Here is a 22,366-nt window from a genome sequence, read left to right as displayed (position 1 = left end):
TAAATGTAACACAGAACTGAAAGATAACGTATAGACTCATTAAAAGTTGATTTTTTTTTTTACTGAACTTAATATATTAAAAAATCAAAAATTCTGTGTAAACGTAAATTGACTGAATGATTAACTAATTCAAAATTTTGCAGAGATTAAATACAATTTTTATTTGTGTTACAGCTGCTTCTATTCAAATTCACTTTTTGTCTATATTTTATTTAATTTTACCACATTGATGACAAACTTCCCCTAGATGAAAGAACATTAAAATAATATGTGTTGATTTTTTTTCATTGAAAGGATTTTAAAAGGGTGTAAAACATAATTTATATATTTATTCAACTAAAATATTGTATTCTAGTTGTAGCATTTAGCATCTCTGTGGATCACTTTCAACTCTTCTACAAATGTTTCCTCTTGAAGCACAAACACATTGATATTTCGTTTTTCAAATGAGCTCTTGCTAAAAAAAACACGTCAGTTTGCAAACATTGATTTTTACCTTAGTTTGCCACATTTGATTTATATTAAGTTGGATAAGAGTTTGACATTTTTAATAAGATGTTTTAATTTATTTTATTTTGTTTTGGGGTTTGTTTGCTCTTGCTGTGACATTACAATTTGTTGACATTTTCCACATTTCCACTTTTTCCTTTGTAACTTTTCAATTGATTGAAAATCGACTTCATATATGGATGGATGGATGGATGGATGGATGGATGGATGGATGGATGGATGGATGGATACTTTCATGATCTCACAGAGAGAACTTCTCAATACTGGCAGCATTTATTTCAAAGATAAACATCAAAAATACATATCGATTTCCATTAGATTAGATACAAAACAAAAAATACAATCTTGATAATATTCTGCACAAAAATCTAAATAAAATACAATCTTCATTTAATACAAATTGCCAAAAATAAAATCGTCATGAAATCGAAATACAATTCGGAAAAATACAAAAATGTAATAATGATAAAATATAAAAGAAAAATACAATTGTGATAGAACACAAAGTACAAAAACACAGTCTTGTGCAAATGTACTCCAAAAATAAAGAAGCAATAAAAATGCCAGATAAAGTAAATATTCAAAGGAATAAAGATGCTACAATAAAGTTGGTTACTGGTCTGGCAGCTCAGGTTGGTTCAGTTATTTCAGGCACCAGTGTTGTATATATTATCTCTCTGCGATATTAAGTCTGTCTTTAAAGTTCTAGCAGCAGATAGAAATCAATATATACAGTATATTTTCAACAGGAATCAATGCTTTTTCTGACCACCAGATGTCGCCACCAGCTGACCTTGGGTTTCACACTACTTTAATGTTGACTCATGGGATTCTCACGTGACGTTGAGCATCGTAAAAGAGAAGTGAGTGACAGGCGAGTCCACGTGTGTCTGATGTGTTGGTCTAAACACACATGGATGGATAACAATGAAGAGTCCGTGTGACGACACGTCTTCATGTTTGTCCTTTACAAGCTGGAGGAGACGAGTCTCTGCTAATTCCTGCTTTCAAACACATGAATAATGCATCCGTCATCACCAGAAGACTTGAAGCCATTATCTGACTTACGAGGATGAACATGTAAACAACTCTCCTGGTTCAGCAGCTTCCCCTCAGTGATCTCAGCATCTCTTACCGTATATTTAGCAACAGGAGGAGAAAAATCAATGGCAGCCTAAAAGGAGGCACGTGGCTCTGAGGTAAATCAGCTTTAGTTTGGGAGCCGAAGGACTTTTGAGAGTCTCGGATAACACCAGGAAGAGAGTTCGCTTTTAGGCAGGGTTTCAGATTTGTGTCCTTATTTTTGACTGACAAAATTAAAATGTTTGGGAGATCTGTCACTCTCCATGGTAAACCAGGATCCATGGATCCATTAACAAAAATCTGTTAAAACGATACGTATCATGATACAGGGGCAACAGTAAAATATATTGTGATACTGTAGTATCAAGGATATATTTGTAGAATTGTCGAGTACTTGACTCTGGTGTTGCAGAATTTACAGACCACATGACTCTTGATGAAGTCGTAACTGCTTTCATTTGTTTTGAAACCAAAATATGTCCAAACATCAGCTTTAAAAGCTGCTGGAGTCCACTGTATCCTCTCGTCCTCAGACGCCGGGATCTTGCTGAATTTTATATTCTTTATTTTATTGTCATCTGTTTTTGAGGTATTTAGCAAACAGATAGACAATCACTTCACCTTGCTCTACTTGAATAAGCTAGCTGGGTATTTGTGAGACGTGCTTTTAAAATAGTCCCTTTTACAACATTTTCTGTATTTGTTATTATTTACATTTTTCTTTTTGTAATGTCACGTTATTGAAAAGATGTGTTCCATAAGATTTTTTTTTTCAAAAGCTGCCACTTTGCAGTTACCATTTTGCGTTAATAGTTTTTAATTTTGCAAAATGTAACTTTTTCGAAAAACAACCCCAAGATTCCTTTATCCGCCCTTTTTGTAGAAAATAATAGTCATCGTTAAATGTTTTTGTTTGAATTTAAGCGAGTAAATAATTAACTTTTAAATAGAAAATAAAAATAAAACAATATCTGAAATAATCTTTACATAATTTAGTTGTTTAAGTCTTTATTTGTGTCATTTGAACTCTTGCTTGGTATTTTTATAGAAACATCTTCTCAGGTTCTTGATTATATTAGAGATGTTTTTAATCCACATTTGTCCTTTAAAATAAGATAATCTCAAGCTCTCCTCAGTGTGTAAATCAGTGATCAAGAGAGCACATTTTTATACGACCCGGTTCATATTTCTGTCTCTCCAGCGAGTGTGTGGTTCAATATTTGTGTTATGGTTCACGATGTCTGCGATCGAGCCGAGCGTCTCAGCCGGTTCACTTTAGCATCTGAGAGCAGGAATGGTTTGCAAACGTCACGACAGATCAACTTTCATGTCATGTGTGTTGAGAGGCGATCAACAGTTGACTGGTAAGAAACGATGCAGACGAAGCTCATTTGTCAACCGTCTTGACTCTCCCTGGAGAGGCAGAAGTTTGGGAGACAGTGTGAGGACAAGACAAACAGGATACGTACCCCTTCTTTCCTACTCTGTTATTTTTGTACCAGCGGGTGCAGTGATACTCTCAGCGGGATCGTGGCAGGGAGGAGCAGACCATCAAGTTGTTGTGAAGGAGATCTTTCTGCAGTGCTGTTGCTCTGTGTGCTTGTATTGATGACCACCTTTTTATAGTTTTTAATCCCAGAATAATCCACAAGAACACATGACGGTTTATTTTTTACATCATGAATTGAAGATATCAGGAGCTTTAAAACCTGATAGATATCAAAATGTTTTTGCAAAGACACTGGCAGTAGAAAACACTATACTAATGAAAAAATATAAATAAGTAGACATTATTTTGAAGTAGGTAGCTGTGCACTACTGTTTAAAAAAAGTATTAAACGTATATATATAAAAAAAAAATATATCCTATATTATTGTTAGGTTAGGAAACTGATTTCACAACAATTTTACTTGCAAGGAGAGTTTAGTACAGAACCTTCCAATCGAATTTCCTATTTTTACTTTAGGTACATCAGTGATTTTCAAGAATATGGTATTGGTTAGTTTATCCAAAGATTATTGTCTTTCAATTAAAACGTCCAATATGTTTACTCAAATACATACATAGTTATCATCCATAAACTTGTATGTGTAATTTAATGTGTGTGATTAAATACATATAAATGTAATGAAATTAACTATGATGGAAATAAACTTTAATACAATTGATCATTTGTGTTTTGCTTATTTCGAGTAAAATAATAAATAATATCAATTAAAATCATTTTAAAAAGGCATTACTAAATTGAACCAACACATAATTTAGGAAATATGTTTTCATAATGATAATATAGCTTTACTTTTATTGCTTAACAATGTCAACACCCTTAACGGCCACATTATAAATGCTATTAAATGATAATGAATAACATTTATTACGATTTAAAAAGTTACTGGAGAAATATTGCAAGTGCAAAAGTATTCATTGGACTCATATCTTTTAACAAATAACAAGTCATCGCCTCTGTTACTCGCTTGTTTATTTAGGCAGTTTAGTGAAGTATCAACCTCGTTGTGGCCCCCTAGTGGTTGGCTGTCTGCAGGTTAATGTAGTGCTTTAGGAATATTTTATGTTTTGTTATCCTAGTCCAGTGGTGGGCTATTACATTTCCTCAGTAGCAACAATTCATACAGTGACTGTTGTAAGGGGCCGTCAATCAAAAACAGAGGAGCCCAAAAGTATAAAATATAGTTATGAAATCAAGCTAAATATACTATTAAAAAAAAAAGTAATCTGTTATAAAATATTTTTTTAATATTCACTATTAAATAAATACTCCAAAGTGACAAAAGTATTACAACAAAAACCTATAATCATATTGTGAGAGTAATTATGAATAATAGAAATAAATACTAAATAGAACTGATAGTTTCTAGATGATCTTTGACCTCATGAGGGCCACATAAATACAGTCAACGAGCCCCACTTTTACCAGGTCTGTAAATCAACATTAAAATTCGATAAATTGTGCAGCCTCAGAAAAAAGGAAAAGGTAAAGAAAAAAAAAGGGCAACAAAAAAAGACATTTAGAACAGAAACCGTATAAAGGATGCAAAAGTTTCATCTTAAAGAGACGACAAGAGTGTGATTCATTTCTTATGGGCTTCCAAAAGTAACATTTCGAGCAATAAACTTTAATTTCCCTCCATTAGTTCTTCAAAAATACATTTCCCGTTACCGCGGAAACCACATCAGTCAAATCAATGGAGGTAATGCCCCCCCCCCTCGACTCTCCCCTCACTCGGGAGTGGAGCTGGTGTGGGACACCGGCTTCTCCCTCTCTCTCCCTCTCACTTCCTGACAAGCTTTGCCAAAGACCTGCAGCTCATCCCACATTTCCTCAGGCCTGAGGCGGGGGGGCAGTCGGAGAAACTTCTGGACACATCGGATGTCCGGAGCTGTGAGGCTCCAGGATTTTGATTTGCTTCTCAAAGTGGATAGAAAGTGTCCGGAGCGGGAGGTTGGGACGAGCGATGACTGAAGATGTTGACTCTGGACGGTCTGGAGATGATCGCCGTGCTGGTGGTCATGGGTCTCTTCATCAAGGTCCTGGAGCAGTTTGGGATGTTTGAGCCGGTCGGAGGAGAAGGTAAACTCCACTTTTCTATCCGCAGTGTTGCTCACTTTAGTTTAGAGTTACCGACACTTTCTCTCAGACAGACACACACACACACACTCGTGTAACCAGAGCCGCGTGTGAGACCCCCTCCTGCCCCCCCCCCCCCCCCCCCCGAGTGTGGGCTTTTACCCTCCGATCGATACCACCGTGGACTGAGAGAGTGCTGCGTGAAGACACTCGTCTCGGCCTCCGTGTTCATCTCTGCTCATTACCTTCTGAAGATGGACCATAGTGCTGATTATAATGCCAGCAGGTCAAAGGTCAACCTGTGGTGGATAATATCACAGTCTCCAGATGAAGGTCTTATTGATTTGTGGGGAAAAAGTCAAATCATTCAATAATCATTTGATGTCAACCAATTAGGGAGGATTTGAATCGTAGTTCTTTCTTAATGTTCATATTAGGCATCTTTATAGATTCTTGCCACGCTACACATAGTTGTTGAAAATAAGAAATACGTTTTTTAAACTTATTAAGTGATCAGATGATTCAAGACTTACAGTTTCATGAATTATTCCAATGGTTCTACATGTTAGTGTAATTCAACTTTCTTCAACAGTCTACAACGTTTAGTCTAATAACGTTTGTCACAAAACTATAGAAATGATCAATAATTTTAACTTTTCGTCAAAGGTTTAAGTCGCTCTTGTCATTACTACCTCTGCCAAGGAGATTATGCAAAAGAACTTGGAAAGACAAATACATTTCCACTTAAACAACACTTAAAGGATTTGAAAGTGATGCATTCAGGAACAGATGTTTAAATTTTAGGTGTTTTTAAACACATTTTTTGACGTACTAGAAAAGATATCCAATAATTAATGCAGGCTTCACTTAGCTCAGCTCGTTTTAGCCGCATCACCGCGTCGTGCTCTGTTTGAAGATTTTCCTCTTTAATAGTGCGAGCTGTGATTTGTGTCATCCTTCATGGTCCAGTTTTGAAGACTTGCAGATTAAAAAGTTTTCTTAATGGCTGTTTGAGCTCCTCTGATGTCACTGCTGGACCCGACCCAGGACTCCCCCACTCAGCCCAGAGTCACGAAAAGATCTCCAGTCTCATCAACTCTGTCTTCACCTGCATTTGTCTTCATCCACCTGCATCTACACAAACATCAGCCCGCGACAGATCGAAGCAGCAGAAGCTCATATCCTGACGAATCCTTCTGGAAAATGGCAGATCTGAGGAGAGCAAGTGTGTTTGCCAACTCCTGCGAGTACTTAAGCTAATGAATTCCTCTTCACGGAGCGACCCGGTCCAGATGGCAGCGAGACTGTATTACTTAAGGCTCCGCAGAGTCACGTGATGAACCGTTCTTTGACACTCAGAGCGTGTTCTGAGAGTCGTCTACACGCATGACCATCAGACGATCGTCTCGCTCGTGAATGATGGAACTGGCATCATTTGTTGTGGTTAATGATCCGCCTCCGTGTTCCTGCTCGCCGTCAGATCTTCGCCAACCGAAGAAATAGATTATTTTTCTGTTTGACCTTTACATGGAGTTTGTTGTCCGCCGGTGAGACGACGTGTCTTTCGTCTTCCACATGTGATCATCGACTGTTGATCTGACTCACTTGACCTCTGGTCAACATTCAAAATAAATAAAGAGAGCTTGTGGTCCAAGAAGTTGTGGGTTCATTCCAAGCTCCAGATAAGATTAGGGCTCTATAGGTATAGGGTACCATGTGTTCATGAATGAGTACTGGTACCTTCTCTTCGATGATCTAATTTGATTTATGTGTGTCTTAAATTGACCTTGGACCTCTTTTGTACTCATCAGTATGTGTCTGTATTTACATAGGAAGGTGATCTTAAGCCCTGCCCACTGAAAACACTTAGTTTTTTCTTGAGTTGAAATCTTGTTTACAATAACCACTCCCTCTCTGCTGTGATTGATCAAACATCGAGGTTTCATCTATTCCGATTTCTCCACCTCCAAGGGACTCGTTGCATAAACAAAGCAGGTGTGATTATAGCTGGCTGGAAGAGGAGTGAAGCCATTATATTGTCATAATACACTCCGCTCTCGTAACCTCTCGTTCGCCCAGATTTCAGACGGGGGAGAACTTTATATTAAAGTTTAAAACATGGTCATGATGAGAGACTTACTGCATCTTGGAGAGGAAGACTTCAACATTTGAAACATGTGAGTCAGGAGAGTTTTCACGTTAGTTGACCTTGAACTATACTTCATTTTAAAAGATACATTTTAGTAAAGTGACTTTACACATAGTATAACTCTTGCGTAAGTTTTTCAGCTTTGGTAAATTTCTACTACAGAAGTTGCAGGTTCAACCCCGGCTCAGGATAACACTGTGTCCCTGAGACACTTGTGAAACACACCGTGATTTCTCCTGATGCTAACTTGCTGCGCCACAGCCTACTTCCATCGCTGTGTGATTGTGTGTGAATGGACAAAATAAATTTCTCTAAGGGGATTTGTAGAAAGGTGTCTGTTAAATGTAAAATATAAAAGTTTATCACTTCCAAGGTTTTATGTTTTTTATCTGTTTGATCACAATTAGATTAAGATTGTGTTATTTCATTTATTGTAAGGTCTGTGTTCTGTGGGAATTTGGGATTTTTTTCTCTAATTTTATATCTTGAGTCTCTTCAAATGTGTACACGGTGTCGCCTTAATTAAAAACAATAATAATGTCTAAATATGAAATATGTCTTTTAATATCTTGAAATTGTGACTCAATTCAAATATAATCCTACAGTTTTTTCTTGAAAAACCAAAAGTATTTTGTTTCTGGAGTGCAGGTTTGAGACAGTAAGTTACTATGGTAATTTAACAGGAAGTATGAGTCTCATTGCAATATTGTATTTTTATTATTGGAGGCTCAATATATCTAAATGATCCCTCACAAAATTACCTAAATTAATTTCCTTCGACAGTTTTCCTATTATTGAAAGTTTCTGTATATTGTTGACACAAATAAACTTTTATTACTTTTCTTATTTAATAAAAAACAGCATCTTTCTTCCATAGTAAAATGAACATTGAACTACTTTTATTTTGAGACAACCATCTAGCGGGCCACATCGAATGATTTGTCTCCTGGATTAAGCCCCCCCGACCTGGAGTTTGCCAAGAGGTTATTTACTGAAGAGAAAAAAATTGTGTAAACTAATCTTTGATATACATTAACATATCAAGAGATGCTAATTCTACTTAATCTTGTCCAAGTATTCCAGCTGATTTAAAATCAAGTTTTTGTGCCTGTTATGGTAAAAACAAACAAAAAAACCGAACTGAAATGAACTTGACCATCAATAATCTTTTTGGCCACTGCTTGGATAAATAAACTTGTGTGTTATATTACTGACAAATCTACTTTGACATAATTTTAAAAACTTTGAAGACACATAAAACATACTGCTTTACTAGCTTGACCTCATCTCACAAAGTCTCATCCAGGCTTTAATATTAAACAGTGTTCTCTTTAATATAAGACTTTTATTTTTTTTAATATAAAACTTTCTGAATCTTCCACCACTGGAACATACATATTTGGCTCTTTAAATGATGATATCTGATTTATGTATCATATTTAACTCATGATTAAAATGGGATTTATTAATTGGAATAATATACTTTCTCTATTGGGGGTTTGTTATTAAAATATAGGAAATCAGTGGTAAATTTGTCTTCATATAGTCGTATAGTTAGACATCAATTCTTATAAATGATGCCAGGTTTTGTTTTGTCAAGATTTTTTTAAATGAAAGCTATTTGATAAAAATAAAAAAAACAATCCAGGATTTATAATGAATGTTTTTTTTATTCTAGAGGAAACTCATTAGCAGTTAATGGTTCACGACTTCTCCAGATATCATTACATCATTTTTAAGATGAGGTTTCTGCTCATGATTATAAGCCTGCAGCGTCAAAACTGGACTCATCAATTACAGCTGAAGGTTGGAGACCCAGCAAAGAGAAGCACATTTATTTGACCATTTTTGCTCATTAAATGAAAACCAAATTATCTTGATTCCATAAGGAAAATGTCTTCTAGTTAACAAGATTCTGGATCACTTCCTTGTTTACCTTTTTATCCATCCATCTTGTTATTGTTGTGATAAAATATTTCAATAAAGAATCAGAGATTGTTGTCAGCAGCTTCTAGTTGTGGTTAAAGAGTTCTGTACTCGGGTGTTTACCTGGTGAGACGAGCGTGAGACATTATTTTAATGAAGCGTTCTGAACCTTATTAAACACCGACATGTTCACACTTTGTGATCTCGGGAGGAAGTTACGGAGAAACAAATGTAGAGGAAAAAGCTAATTAAATGCAGCCAGGTCTGGATGTTTACAGCGTCGATTTAAAGCTAATGGCTAATGGTTTGTTCCAAGTTTATGAGTGTTTATGAGTATGATTGTAAACAGACACAGAAGAGTATTGATTGCTCTGTGTAGTAATACTACAAACATATTAAGTTTAGTTACTATTTAGTAAACATTCTGTAACCATGAACCATTAAAGGTTTGACGGAACATTCAGACAATATTTGAAAGCTTTATTGACAAAACAAATGTAGAAAACATATCTTTTGTTGTAAATCTTTCATGTATGTTTTCGTTTTTTTGATTGTCAATCATGTTTGTCTATAATGGGATGTTTTAATTAGAGATGAAACTAAAAAGAACGATACAGCTGTTGAATATTTCAATTTATTGACGTCAATGTCAGCTCTGACTCAACACCAAAGTTAAACCTTTAATTCACTCTTCTGTCCTTCATTTAATCCACGTCCTTCCTTAAATTATTTATGATTTATATGTTTTATTTGGTGGAAAAATACTTTTAGTTGGCAGAGAAAACTACTAGAGGCAGGAGACTGTTTATTAAAACTTGTTTTCAAAATATATTTCCGTTACAAATGCTACAATGACACACAATACATTTGTGTAGAAAATATAGTGGCAAACATCTCTGAACACAAAGACTGATTATTTCCTTAAATAGACTTTTACAGTTCACTCTCCTTGCGTTCTTTCTTCTGTTCAAGTTGGGGAAGGTATTCTTCAAAATGTTGTTTATGATACAAAAGTACTACAGGGAAAAGAAAATCCTTATTTTTAGTATTTGGCATTTACAATAAAGATCATATTTTTACGATAATTTGATTATTAATCCTCTGAAAGATAAAAAGTACAATGTTTTGACGGCTCTGTGTGTTCATCAACTCTGTCAGTACTTCTTTCAGTTTTCTCCACATTCTTAACTGCTGCTGCCACCTGCTAACTAGCGTCAGTTTGCTCACCTTTTTACATTTATTCTGCAAATCTAGTAAACTTTGTATTAGTTGAACTCATTTTCAATAATGTTGTAGGTCGATGATTTTCTTGAGAAAAATAATAATTTTCCTTCATGTTAATGTTACGCTTCATTGCTTATAAGTTTCTTTCTGGTTCAAGTAAGAGTATAAATGTGTACTTCAGAGGAGGCGTAAGTACTTATTAGCTGCTGCAACCCTTTAGCGGCACGTGGAGGTCATGTTGAGAAGTGCACTTCAAAGATAGTGATTCATTACAACTGAACACATGTCTGGAATAAGATTTGTTGATTTATTTTTTTTACAAACCTATATATATATATATATATATATATATATATATATATATATATATTTCTTATAGACACTGATGAGTCTTGTTGATTATGACCAGATGACAGTGGCTACACATAATTTTGTATATTTTCACTTTACACTCTTGATCACACAAACTTAAGCACATGAGTTAAAGCACAGTAAGAGTGTGTGTGTGTGTGTGTGTGTGTGTGTGTGTGTGTGTGTGTGTCCTGTGTATCCTTGTCACAGATCTCTCTGCAGTGAAGCTGAGACACGACGATCAGAAGCTGGATATTAAAACACACAACTTGTTTTTCCCATCTCCCTGTCTCTATGTGTCCGTCTTTCCATGTATTATTCAGGATCATCGTCAGTTTGTGTTGTGTTGATAAAAAACGTCTTCTGAAGTGTGCGCTTTATTTCAAGTGTGTAATGATGAATCAACACAAACCTGTCCTTGAGAATAAGCCGAACGGGCTCACTGGAGATTTATGCAGCTTAGCAGCTCATGCTTACTCCTTGCCCACGTGCTCTTGAGCATGTTGAAGGGCCCGTGACTTGATTTTTAACATTAGAAAGAAGAATTACTGGTTTTATGTGTGTGTTGCCCAAATCATCAGTAATTAATTGTGTTTCAAAGGCGTTTTGTGATGTAATGATAGAACCACAAATTTGAGAAATGTGTGAGTTATATCATTGGAGATATGAACTTTTATTGGATAGTTTTTGAGGAAGAACATGACTTCACTTTTTGACTGTACTGTAGAAGAAGTTTGAAACTCCTCCGAAACATTCATAAAACAAATCAACGTATCATCGGCAAACAAAGATAGTTGACGCCATAAAAGACTGTCTGAAGGGGCCCTGAGTCAAGGATATATTTGTAGTATTGTCGAGTACTTAACTCTGGTGTTGCAGAATTTACAGACCACATGACTCTCGACTAAGTCTTAACTTCTTTCATGTGTTTGGAAACAAAAATATGTCCAAACAAAAGCTGCTGGAGTCACCTGTATCCTCTCGTCCTCAGTCATCGCCAGGATCTTGCAAGATTTTATTGTTCCTTTAACTGCGGAAAATGCTGCCATCTACACTATATATATATTGATATAAGAAAGGATGCTTTATGAAAGGGAACATGCTTTAAACAGCATTTTTATGTTCGATTTCTCATCATGTGTTGCGGAACTATGAAGCTGCAGCTTCTAACAACCCTTTTAGCTGCTTTTAAAGTTTTTCCCTCTTTGTGTGGATCCATTAAGACGCTCCACCTGATTTCCCTCCTGGCAGGAAGCAACAGCAGTGCTTATGCTTGGATGGAAATATGTTTAGAGGATTGTTGTGAGCAATGCAAACTCGATTGTTATTGAGTGCTTTACACTGCTCCAAAACAGGAAGCCTTTAGAAGAGCACAAACACGTCAGTGCTGGGAGAGAATGAATTAATGTCGGCCGTTTTTTGTTGTTGTTTTTTACCGAACCCGGTCATAAAAGCAGAGCCATGTGTATCTATTCTTCTGCAGTTAAGGGAATGTGTGTGCGACGGTGTTGTTAAAGGCCTGTGATCTTTCATTACGTTCCCTCTGGATGTTGCTCTGCTGCTGAATCTAAATGAAGGGCAACAACAAAGAAAAGAGTTGGTCGAGCAGCTCACGTCCGACTCTTACCTTACACTGCCCCCCTCAGGTGTCCACGTCAATTGATGCCAGGAATGTGAGGTGGATTCTGCTGCTCTTTTTACTTGTCTCAGCTGTATTATACAACTATATAAGATGAAAACATCGATTGATACATGATTGAATTTTTATTTTATTTTGAAAACTAACTTTTTGATAACTAACAAAGATATATTTGTAGTATTCTCGAGTACTTGATTCTGGTGTTGCAGAATTTACAGACCACATAACTCTTGACGATGTCATTACTTCTTTAATTTGTTTTGAAACCAAAATATGTCCAAACATCAGCTTTAAAAGCTGCTAGAGTCCACTGTATCCTCTTGTCCTCAGTCATCGCAGGGATCTCAGGATTTCCTTGTTCCTATTAGCCGAATATGATGTAATGAGTTCTGCCATCTGGAAGTTTAATTACAACCCAAAAATAAAAAACAACAATGATATTATAGACACTTCTTTAAAATCAAGATAATCTGATAAATCAAAAATAAATCAAAATAAAATCAAAATTAAAAATAAATCTGTAAATTGCTGTTACATATTGATACTTTAAAAAAATAAAATCCCAATACTTAAGTGTATCGATATTTTCTTACACCCCTCAGCTATTGAAGTGTTTAAGTGCCATCTGAATAGTAAGTGGTTGAATTAATCAATTAAATGTTTACATTTTTTTCTTGTATTCTTGTTTAGCATTTTGTTTTTATTATTGTATAATTCAATCATTTATATCGTAAAATGTGTGCTATTATGATGAATTTTTTAATAATCTTTTTTTTAAAAATATTTACAAAATTAAAAAATGTTTTTATGCATAGAGTTTGATATTCTAATTCCAATTACGGATGAATAAAATCAAAACAATTCAATATTTTCTATTTTTAATATTTTAAACTCAACATAAAAGTGTTGGTATTCAACCTTTAAATATAGAAATGATCAAATTCAATTATTTCTAAAAAAAAAGAAAAAGATTGTTCAACGCTTAATTTCTTTTTTTTTTCAAAGTCAAGGCTAAGTTTAACCATTCAATATTCCTATGACACTGATGTTCTTCCACACTTCAGCTCTCATTGACACATAACAAGCTGATACTTTCCTCATGAGAGTGTCTTTGGACACATTTTCTCCCAGTTAAGGCCCCAGAAATGTCATTCGCAGCACCTTGCAGTTAAATGATCTGTTGTCGTCCCACATTGAGAGCTAATGGGGTATGCAAAGGATCTCTACTTTGATGTTTTTAATTGGAAATAGTCTCGCCAAGAGTCATTTATTACTGACTCGCACTACTTCACTTCCTCACATGCACTCACTCACACTTTTGGACACTTCATCAGTTCTGAAAGGACTAATTGTTGAGCTGGGTTTCTAAATATGGAAGTTTTTCAATTACTTTCGGTTTCAGGCGAGCAATGCTTCAAACTGACGGATCATCTGAGACTTACCAACCTAATATTGTTATGGTTTGGTGTCGGGGCTGTTGATACTACTGGAAGTTTCCAGAAGTGTTTGTCGGGTTTGAAAGCAACACTGGATTTAGCCTGATGTTGCTCAAACTGATAAGAATAATCATTGTTCTTCAATAGAGTGTTTTTGGTTCAATGATTCTTCACAAAAGAAATACTCATTACTGTCCCATAATGCACTGCCACAGCTGACAGATGCCAGACAAAAATGGACCGACAACGACACACTTTGTGGTGAAACTTCTCGAGCAAACCCGATGGAATTAATATGTAGAGTAAGTTAGGCAAAATGACATCAACTGCCAGTGAACTGTTAAAGCTTGTCAATCAAAAATGATTGATGACAGTTGTTTGTGTCAATTAGTGTGTGATGAAAAGTGTGTTTGAATCTTGTGGATGAGAAAAGTCGGTTGGTGTTCACCATAAATAAGGAAGACGATCATATCAATCAAACACATTCTTATTAAAAGTAGTCAAGTAACATTTTTACATGACCTTTTTTAATCTCTAAACCAGGAAGTAACCAAGGGAAGAGCAGCCTCAGGACAAATGCTTGACATAAACTCAGTCCTAGAGGGGAAAACCTATAAATCTTTTTCTAGGCTAGTGACCGTTGTGTGACCACTAAGCTGTGCTGCATAACCACTAGAGGGTTCTGTCTCCTTCTCAAACATCTCCTAATCCCATTACAGCAAAAAACTTCCAGTAGTTATTAGACAAAAACAAATGTTTTAATGTAGATCCACTTCAAAAGGGTACTAAATTATAGCAACGTAACAGATTAATCATGTAACTTTATTTACTGTATTTTTACCATAAGGTGCACTTCAATTTGACAGTTTCTGTTGGGTTCACAGTAAAAAGGAGTTATTCTACTATTTTGAAATTTACAAACATTTAAATCCCTCTATAAGTACAATAAACACTTGTATGAATACAATGCTTTTACTTGTCATATCTTTTAATTAATAATTCATAAATGCTTGTGCGTCGTCACTGTCAATGTCTCAAAACTTTATTGACACCATACATCACATGACCAAAGCACACATCCCTCATTGGTAAACAGCAGCTCCGGGTCACTTGCAGGCATTTTTACCTTTGTGAGAAACTAAAGAGGAGATTATTATCTTATTGATTTTTCTTAACGATTATGGTCTGTTATCTGTGTAACTGTTTACACGTGTAGAAGTTGACATCTCTAATCTGCGGTTTACCATTTTCTGTTAGGTGCCAAAAGAAAGATGGGATGGAAAAAAACAACCTTATAGTTACAGTTCTTAAGAATTCTCCATCATATCAAATGGTAAATAGAGAAATGTAACATTATCTTACTTTAAAAATGTTATATTTAAAGTTCCTGAGTGTAAATCATTTAAGAAACGTAAATGTGATTTAAAATCACCTTATTTAATATACATTACAATTTTTTCTGAAAAATAAGTCTCATCAGGATTAATATAAAATAGTATAGGTTAAAAAACAATGTAGAAAAGATAAAATAAAGTGCTAAAACAAAGAACTTTAACAAGTTATGTTTGGTGTAGATCGTCACAAATACTACATATGTACTTTATTTCAACATGATCAATTTGTAGTTTTACTCTGGCGAGGAACGCATCGATTTAGTTAAAGAACCACATGTGGCCCCCAGACTGCAGCTTGCACAAGTCAGGTCCTGCTTCATGCTTCATGATAATGATTTATATTACGTAAATGCTTGAAATTAAACAAAAATTGTAATCAAATGTGGAGCCATTAAAGATGTCTTAAACATTCGTCTTACTATTAGTTTGAAGGTATAAAGTGAAGAATTGTACTCCATAGAGTTGCACTCAGACAGTCTTTTAAGTGCACTGTGATTTATGTGGAGTGGTGCAGAGAGGAGCTTTTAGCATTTTCTTTGCTTTATAATTATACTTTTTATGCTATAATGCGTCTTTTCATCCAGTATCCTCCAACTTTTATTGTCTGTGTTACATAATGGAGAGACCGACTCATCTTAAGTAGCATTTATTCACACAACAATGTAGGATCTTTTAATCACTTTGAATTATATACGTTTCCTGCTGTTTAAGATGTCCTTAGAGGAGGTTTTAAACCTGGATTGAAAAAAAACATGTTGTGGAAGCCGATTCTGGAACGTTACTGCCCCCTGCTGTCCTGTGAAGCTTGTTGCTATCAATTGAATTTCGATGCTAAAAAGGGTATCGAATTATAGATGGAATAGATAGAGTAATGAATGTAGAGCAATTTTATTGGCTTAAGAAAGACTCAAAATAGGTTGGAAATGAGCTGCTTGGCAGATGTCTGTGGTCTTCTGTGCTTTTTTTTGGTTTAGAGTGTAGCCTTGAGCTCGTTGACCTTCTTCTCACTTGTGTTGTGTATTGGCAAGAATCTGGCAATAAATATGTATCATATATTGTAATATATTGTAATACTGCAGAATTTACAGACCACATGACTCTTGACGAAGTCGTAACTGTTTTCTTTTGTTTTGAAACCAAAATATGTCCAAACATCAGCTTAAAATGCTGCTGGAGTCAACTGTATCCTCTTATCCTCAGTCAACGCCTTGATCTTGAAGAAGGTTCCACTGTTCCTTTGGTGCCTAGAATGTTACGACCGCTGCCACCTTGTTGTCAGAAGTTCAATTGCAACACACCAATTAAGCAGTGTGTTTGTTAATTTGAAGTTATTTAACAAAATAAAGTCTTGCTTTTAAATATTCATAAAGTATCATGAAAAGAAATGAAAAAATATGGTGATGTATTTAAGTTTGTCAAGATTTTCTAACACCCTTAGGAGCACACTTTAATGTTCCAGATATAAAATGAATGCTGCTTGTATTTTGTGGTGCTGTTTTATTGTGAAATACATTTTATATTTAAAAAAGACAGCAAATAGTCAAAGGTCAGTGAGCGTCGTCGTCCTGTTATCACAGGAACATCACGTCCTTCTTTGTTACCTAAAAAAAAACAAAAAGCAAAAGATCCAACATCTCCAGTTCAGTGACTGACACTTGAAATCAGCCTTAATCTGACACACTTTCATCCGTCATTCAACTCGGTGAAAGTCAACGCCTGGCCTGAATATGTCATCTTTTTTGCAAAACTATGGAGCTTAGGTTGTTTATAAAGACATTTTGTCTGAGATCAACTTTTATTTGTTAGATAAAATACAATAAAAAAGACTCAACTCCTATAGTCAAGCTGGGAAGAAGACTAAAAATACAAATTAAAATTTTAAATGTAAAAATGAAATGTAAAAACTTGACCAATCATTTTATTGTCCTTTTAAAAATGATTGGATAAGTGATATCTCAATCAACCTTGGTCTCTATGGAAGTATATCAATGGCATCAGAATATTGATTGATTGAATTTGACATGAATTCATTAATAATTAATTTAATTAACATTTTCAAAGGTTGAAACTTTATTTTGTTTTTAATTGAAAAGTTGGTGGTTTTTTTCTAAGAATTTGAATCCGTTTTTTAAACAAACAAATAAGATTATTTTGTATTTCAATAATTCACAAATACATGTTCTTTTATGTTTTGCCTTTTAAATTAAATATAAAGTTTCAACAATTGAAATGTGAAATTATATTCATTATTCTTAAGGTACTAGTATAATTTTATATGCCCCACCCACTAAATAGTAAAAGAAAACATTTGCAGCTTGTGGATGTGAGTTCAGCTTTAACACAAGACTTTGAAGACCATCTACCCCATTCTAATGTGACTTGTGTTTCACTAAGCTTAGGTTCAGTTAACAACAGGCACATTTTTACATTGATGTTTTTACTGTACGCAAACTTTAGTGCATTGCCTGTTTTCTACAAATTTTAATTGTACTTTTACTGGGGTGAGGAAGATCTGGGCGTTTGTGCTGAAGCTGCTGCCCCGTGAACTACGCTAGGATAATCATAAGACAATGAAACATTTAGTTATATTTTTAAATTCCAATTTCTTTATTATTATAGTTTTTATTTATACAGTTTAACTCTTTTTTTAATTTGTATTATTTCATTATTATTGTATGATTATGTTTCAATATGTTCACTGTATGTATTAAATGGTTATTGTATCTTATGTTTAGTTTCAGCTGTCGTGCGGTTATTATTATAATAGTAAAATATTATTTTAGATTAAAGGTGTCCAAAACTTAAATTAAACTGTCTTTGCTATTGGATTACACTTATTTAAAGATGGACTATTGTTCACTGGACTGTGACGCTGAGTTTATGCTCCTGCACGATTGACGAGATCATTCTTCTCGATGATTGCTCGTCACGTCAGCGACGACGTGTTGTTCTGAGAGCCGAGATGTTTCTTGTGCAGCAATTAGAAGCTGCTATTGACTGATGATGAGGTTCCTTCATAAGATTCAAGGTGGCGGACGCCCCCGGCTAAAAATAGCCTTTTGTTTCCTCCACTCTCGCCTCCCATTGTCACCATAACTCACACACAGTTCGTAGAAGCAAAAATGAGCGGCTTTTTCACGTCCACATTTCTTGATGTCTGGTCGAAATGTTTGTCTCTGAAGGTTTCGACTCGCGAAGCTTCGAGTCAGAGATTCATTAATCATTCATGAGACAGAAGAAGCTCCCCCTGGTCCTCCCTTCGCCCCGACTTTCTCCCTCTTTGTCCCATGATCACTCTTTTCTTGGACCAAGCCCAACAGCTCAAAAAGGACAAGAAGATAAACATGTTGACGAGGTCATCGTCGAGGTGTCCTTCATCTTTTTTTTATCATATTATAAGTTGATGACGGAGTTCACAAAATACTTTGGAAGGCTATTCCTGGCCTCTCTTCTCCAGCCGCAGTCTTGATGGTCTTGGACTTCCAGATGAGAATCTAGAGGCCACTCTGAGTCTCTATATTAAAGCAGATCTGGGCAAAGTGCAGCCCGGGGGCCACGTGTGGCCTTCATGAAAGTAAAATTATAAAATTAATAATAAGAATGAACCAACCAAGTACACTTATAAGAACATTTTCAAATCAAAACCAAATAGATTTTAGTATTATACCAGGCTGTGATAAAATAATAAACAAGATTAACTTTGAAATAGTACTAAAAATAATCATAATAAAAAGTGGATCCAGTGTTAAACATGGTTCATAAATCATAGTCCGGCCTCGGGGCCAGATTTGGTGTTTGAGCTGTGTTTGTGAGTAAATCAATGAAGCGTATCATGTTTATTACAGCAAACACAATAAATGAGTTTGGACTGTTTGTCCCTAGTTTTCTTTACAAGTCATATTTAAATATTAAATAACAAGGACCGTAGACCTTTTTTGTCCCCTAAAACAAGTTGAAGTATTTATTTTGTTTGTATGTATTTTGCTGATTTGTATTTTATTATCGAGAAATTCAGCACTAAAATATAAAAATAAATATACAGTGCTTCGGGGGAAACGTTGCAGGACCACAAGCAATAAAAGAGATAAAATCTGCAAATTAGCAGTTTTTCCTCGAACTTTCACACGCAAAGGAAATGGAAGCTTCTTTATATATTATACATATTCAACAGCACTGAATTAAATTCATTAAACCTTTCTTTTTTGGCTTTTAAATGGTACTTGATTTTTTTTAAATGATCTATTTACATATACTTGTGGGTGCCTTCTTCAACTACCTTAGAAGGCAGCTGTAACTTTAGGCCAGGAGCTGATGTCATCAGGTGGTGCAGAACCTTCACTGGGTGTTTCGTACCTTAACCACAAAACTCTCTGGGTGGTGGGCCGGCAGTGAGTGGCCAGCTCACTGCCCACCTGCCCCTGGCCTCCAGCCTTCCTCCTCACGCTTACTCCAGATCCAACATGAGGCGCGTTCCGCCTCCTCCCCCATTCCACAGACGTCTTGCTTCTTGTTCCGCTCATCCACGTCAAGAACTGACATCAATCGCCATGCTGACTTAGCTGGAAAACCCCTGCATCCAACCTCCACGGGAAACAACCATGTCTGCCAGCCCTTGTCTCTGCATTCCTGGATAAGGGGCTGGTACTTTAAGGTCTTCCTCTCATGGGCAACTTCGCAGCCTTCCTCCCATGGAATGGTTAGTTCAACCAATATTATTTTCTCGTCCCTGGTTGACCCTAGCACGACGTCAGGCCGGAGGGTGGTTTGGGCCACCTCTGGGAATTGCAGTCTCCTTCCCTCATTAACCCTCATTTCCCAGGAGCATACAGATTGAAGGATGTTGGACATCCTTCTTGCTGCCGGAGTGGACCTGGCACCTTCGCTGAGAAAGGTGATTGCTCTCCCTGGGGTTGTACCTGCTGCTCTCTTCTACACTCTTTCTCCCTCTATGGTGTCCGCGAGTGAGAGGAGGACTTTATCGTGTTGCCACCTATACCGCCCTTTGGTTAAAACTGTTTTACACCCAGACAGTATGTGTGCCAGGGTCCCCCTTTGGCGGCAGAGTTTGCAGATTGGATTCTCTCTGAGCCCCATCTGAGCAGGTCGAAGGACCCTATCATACACAGACCTTAAGAGGAAGGAGATGAGATAGGGCTCCAGTCGCCACATTTCTTGCTAACCTGGGAACCTTGTTCCACTGCCCTAGCTGTCCGATTCGCCTCTTCTCTGCTTCGAACCTCCGCTTGCACCATGTCACGTCTGGTCCTTGCCCTTTCCTCTTCCACACGATTAAAAGTGAGCTGAACCGAGGCCTTGCCGGTGGACACTTGGTTGTCGATGATGTCTTGCAGCTTTAGTGAGCTCACTGCCTGCTCCAGGCACCTGGTTGTAACACCTGCTTGTTTTACCAGTTCATCATTGGAATCTCTCAGGCTAAGTACAACTCTGCACTTCGCCATCTTGTACTCCTCCACGACTGTGATTGCAGCTGCCCAGATCGGATGTAGAGGCACACTGAAGAGAAACTTGGGGGAATGCCCAGCTATCTTCTTAGGTGTTTGTTTGCCTTCCTCTCAATGACCTCCACAGCAGTCATAGGGAACTCATAGGCAGACCATGTTGGTATAGCCAGGTCTTGAAGTTGCCTGGGGGTAAAGATTTGTAAATCTTCTTCAACCACTCCTCAGTCTGCTTCATAGCCTCAGCAACGTTGGTGCCATCTGTCAGCGATGCATTGAACCTTTTCCCCAGATACTTTATCGGACTGTCCTTGACGGATGGAATGGCCTCACCCTGGACTTGAGGACAGAACTTGCTAATCCAGCGTCTGCACTTCCTGGCCTTGAACAGCATCCCTGCCCACGAGGCAACACTGCCCAAAGTTTCTAGTACCCATGTTGCTTGGACGTGGATAACGGTTGTTATTGTGATGTCATCCATGAACGCTCTAGTTATTTAATAAAGTGTTTATGATGAAATAATTTCACTTTTAATTTACAATTATAATGCAAATATTCACAGCGAGATCCTGGCAATGGCAGAGGATTAGGGGATTAAAGCTGAATCTTGGACAATTAAAAAATGAAAACAGTTATGAAAGATTAGGAGAAATATATTCTTGTGCCTGTGGTATCACAATACATCTCACAGTGGCGGCTGTTAAAAAATATTCCAGGTGGGGGTCTTTTCCAGTACATTTCCCCTCCTATACCATTGAAAGAATTAGTTGAAAATAGTCTTATATTAAACTTAGACAATATTAATTACATTAATTTCATGTAGAAATGAACACTGACAGCTAGTGATGAATAATACATGTTTTTTACGCTCCTTGTTCCAATACAAATGAAAACACATTTTAATTATACTATAACATACATCATACAGAATAAGCTAAATTATTTAAAAACTAAAGCAAAACTATTAACAACCTGTCCTCTGCACCAGGAAATCAGTAATATGTTCTACAAACGTATCAAAAACAGAGCAAATAATAAATAATAATAAATTTAAAAAATTGAAAGAAATTCATAATCGAACTGGCGAAAACTTGCGTCCTCAAAGAAAGAAACTGTGCGCATTACCAAGTAAGCTAATTGAGTTATTGACAGTGTGACAGTTTACCGTTATGTATTTCAACTGACAGGGCCTTCTCTGTTACTTTGGCGGTGTGTATGAGTTACAAAAACACTTGTGACGCCCAGATAGACTGAATATGACGGCACTAACCAAGATTATAATCAGAACTTATATTAATGCAAATATACTTTATCAATGTGAAGACTTCTACACACATACAAAATGATAAATGTTTATTGTAAAAATTAAAAAGGATACATTTTAATAAACATTTTTAATTAAAGTAAATTAAAAAAGATAAAGAAATGAAAAAGTGAAGAAAAAAATGCCAAATCAGTGAGAGGGCGGCACCCCAGCACCCTCTATGGGCCAGCCGCAACTGACATCAGTACCAGGTACAACTCGTGCGTTAGCCAGTACCATGTAATATTATCAGTGTTGAGCAATCATTTTAAAATAGTACCTTAGTTACAGTTCCTAGTTACTTC

At 36.2% G+C, this 22,366-nt stretch overlaps 1 protein-coding gene across 4 annotated transcripts in view; it reads left to right on the top strand.

Annotated features, from left to right (window-relative positions):
• Positions 1-22,366, top strand: part of LOC148069709 (A-type potassium channel modulatory protein KCNIP2) — a 111,017-nt gene that overhangs the window by 72,506 nt on the left and 16,145 nt on the right. Inside the window, exon 1 of one of the 4 annotated variants that reach the window (XM_087801987.1) lies at positions 5,078-5,183. The exons of the other annotated variants lie outside the window; for them this stretch is intronic. Within the exon in view, the coding sequence (XP_087658113.1) occupies positions 5,078-5,183 (106 nt within the window). Of the gene's footprint in view, positions 1-5,077; positions 5,184-22,366 lie in introns of those variants that run through there. 4 annotated transcript variants of the gene reach the window in all.

This window comes from Callionymus lyra, chromosome 11, assembly GCF_982586985.1.
Source record: "Callionymus lyra chromosome 11, fCalLyr1.hap1.1, whole genome shotgun sequence".
NCBI classification, from domain to species: domain Eukaryota; kingdom Metazoa; phylum Chordata; class Actinopteri; order Syngnathiformes; family Callionymidae; genus Callionymus; species Callionymus lyra.
The sequence above is the reverse complement of the archived record's forward strand: the minus strand, read 5'-3'. Positions and strand labels throughout refer to the sequence as shown.